Here is a 2,844-nt window from a genome sequence, read left to right as displayed (position 1 = left end):
GGTAAACAAACAATATACTTACCACCATTTTGTACCCATACAAGCATTCTGTTTGTCACTTTTGGTACAGTATTTGAGAAATTATATGAAATATTGAATATTTTATTAATGAAATAAACTTTGTATTAGATGATTTTTCCCAGTTGTAGGCTTATGTAAGTGTTCTAAGCACATTTAAGGTAGCCTAAGCTAAGTTATGATGTTCAACAGGTTGGGTGTATTAAATGCATTTTCAGCTTACAATGGGTTTGTCAAGATGTAGCTTCATTATACTTTGAGGAAGGTCTGCATATGCTACTGATATACTAAATAGCTAGAAAAAGGTTTGTAATGAGTATAAATGCATATTAAACAATCTAAAGGAAAATAGAAAAATGTTACTGTAACCTATTATGAGATAGGGAAAATTATAAACAACCAAATACAGTTGATCCTTGAGCAATGTGTGTATTATGAGGCACCAACCCCATGCATAGTTGAAAATCCAGGTATAACTTTTGACTCCCTCAAAACTGAACTCCTAAGTTTGATTGGAAGACTTACCTGTAACAGGAACAGTCAATTAGCACATATTTTATATGTTATACATATTATGTGCTATATTCTTACAATAAAGTAAGTTTAAGAAAAGAAAGTGTTATTAAGAAAATCATAAAAAATAAATTTACAGTATTATACTGTATTTATTTTTAAAAATTAACATATGATTGGGCCCATACACTTCAAACCCATGTTGTTCAGGAATCAACTGTCTATACAACCAAATTATGAATGACCAAAATATTCAGTATGGAAAGAAAATATAAACTAACAAACCTACATTAATGAGGTTAAATCTGTGTTGTAAAACACATTTCTTTCTAGTATGTCAATATATGGGAAAATGCTATTAATAAGTTGAAGGTATCAGAAGCTCAGTTTGCTTACATATTTTGTTTGCAAGCTATAAAAATGTCATGTGCTCGGGTTGAAGAGAATCATAAGTTTAGTAACATGAGTAGCATTTTATGTAGATTAGAGTCTCTAAGTTTATAAATATTTAAAAGGATTGCCAAATATTTTCAAGATAATTTATACTTTAGAATCATAAGCAATGGCAAATGGGTTAAAATTATATTCAGTATTAAACCAGGAACTGATTTTATGCAATACCCTTGCACTTAGTACAAAACTGCAATTCCATAATTCGGTAACCCATATCATTAGCAAAGATAATTGGCATGATGCTGTGATCCAGTAGAGTCTCTTCATTCCCATTCAGGATTATATTCCTTCATGGTCATCCCTAGTTTTTCCAGGAGTTCACATGACGGTTTCTCAGCTTTCGCATGGCTGATTTAACATCTTCATTCCTTAGAGAGTAGATGATGGGATTCAGCAGGGGCGTACAAACAGTGTAGAACACAGAAAGGAACTTATCCACAGAAAGTCTGCTAAAAGGCCATATATAGAAGTAAATGCAAGGCCCAAAGAAAAGAATCACCACTGTGATGTGAGCAGTTAATGTAGAAAGTGCCTTGGATGACCCACTGGAGGACCGGCGACGAACAGTGATCAAAATGATGGTGTAGGAAATAATTAAAGCCAGAAAACAGCCCAATGATATCAGGCCGCTGTTAGTTAGGGTCATAATTTCCATTTCATAAGTATCCATACAAGCCAGCTCTATCACTAGGGGAAGGTCACAAAAGAAGCTATCTACCTCATTGGGGCCACAGAATGGCAAATCCACTGTAAAAGCCAAGTGACTCACAGAATGAAGAATACCCACAGCCCAGGAAATAAATATGAAAATTATACATAGTCTCCGATTCATAATTGTGCTATAATGTAGGGGCTTACAGATGGCTATAAATCTGTCATATGCCATAGCTACAAGCAACATCATCTCACTCCCAACAAAACTGTGAAGAAGGAGTATCTGGGCCATGCAGCCCTCAAAGGAGATAGTCTTATGCTCAACAAGGAAGTCCACAAGCATCTTGGGGGTGGCAAAATTAGATTGGCAGATATCAATAAAAGAAAGGTTGCTGAGTAGGAAGTACATAGGAGAGTTCAAATGTGAGTCAGAGGAAATTATGACAATAATCATGATGTTGCCCAGCACTGATGTCACATACACTAAAGAGAAGATGGCAAAAAGGAAAAGCTGAAGTTCCCAAGAGTTAGACAGTCCCAGAAGCACAAACTCAGATACCACTGATTCATTTGTGTGAGCCATATAGCCACTCTCCTGTTACCTAAGTAAAAGAAAATCAGAAAAATATAACAGTTGTTGCATTATATCTAGTATATAGACAAAAAAAATATAAGATTTCAATTAAAAGTCAATTTAGTTTAATGAAACTATTAATAATCAGTTGACTAATATTTAACATCTGTGATGGCTATGGAAAGTAAAGTATGAAAAAAAGGTACGTTGTGGATCCTATCATGATTTGGTAGATAAGATACACACATTAAAAAATAAAAATATTAAGTCTAAAACAAACAAATGCAAATGATACATTAATATAACAAATACTAGAGTAAGATGAAAGAAATTACGCCAGAATGGTGAGATAAGGTGTCATGAAGTAGATAAAATTTAAGCTAAAACCTCTTAAAAATTTGGAATTTGGCAGCGAAAACTGAAGGAGAAGTCTGTTTCATACAAAAGGAATAACAGGAAGAAAGATTTAAAGGTAAAAGTATGAAAGACATATTCACGAAGCCATCTGTTGAATGGCCTGGCTGGAGGAGGGTATGCTAGGGAACAATAAAAATGAAGGTGGGAATGGTACCTCAGGAGCAAAGCATGGATGCAATAAGCACTGAAAGAAAGGCTAAGTGGACTAGATTAAT

General features: G+C 34.2%; 1 protein-coding gene across 1 annotated transcript; it reads right to left on the bottom strand.

Moving 5' to 3' along the window:
* Nucleotides 1-1,285: 1,285 nt before the first annotated feature.
* Nucleotides 1,286-2,221, bottom strand: LOC121024638 (olfactory receptor 4K1). Its single transcript, XM_040466843.1, has one exon. It carries the CDS (start codon nucleotides 2,219-2,221, stop codon nucleotides 1,286-1,288), a length of 936 nt encoding a protein of 311 aa, XP_040322777.1.
* Nucleotides 2,222-2,844: the final 623 nt, after the last annotated feature.

Source organism: Herpailurus yagouaroundi, unplaced genomic scaffold (assembly GCF_014898765.1).
Source record: "Herpailurus yagouaroundi ecotype Mexico unplaced genomic scaffold, PumYag 66571, whole genome shotgun sequence".
NCBI lineage: Eukaryota > Metazoa > Chordata > Mammalia > Carnivora > Felidae > Herpailurus > Herpailurus yagouaroundi.
The sequence above is the reverse complement of the archived record's forward strand: the minus strand, read 5'-3'. Positions and strand labels throughout refer to the sequence as shown.

Excerpts from the sequence above, each read along its gene's own strand:
- LOC121024638 (XM_040466843.1), bottom strand. The coding sequence starts at position 2,221 with ATGGCTCACACAAATGAATCAGTGGTATCTGAGTTTGTGCTTCTGGGA.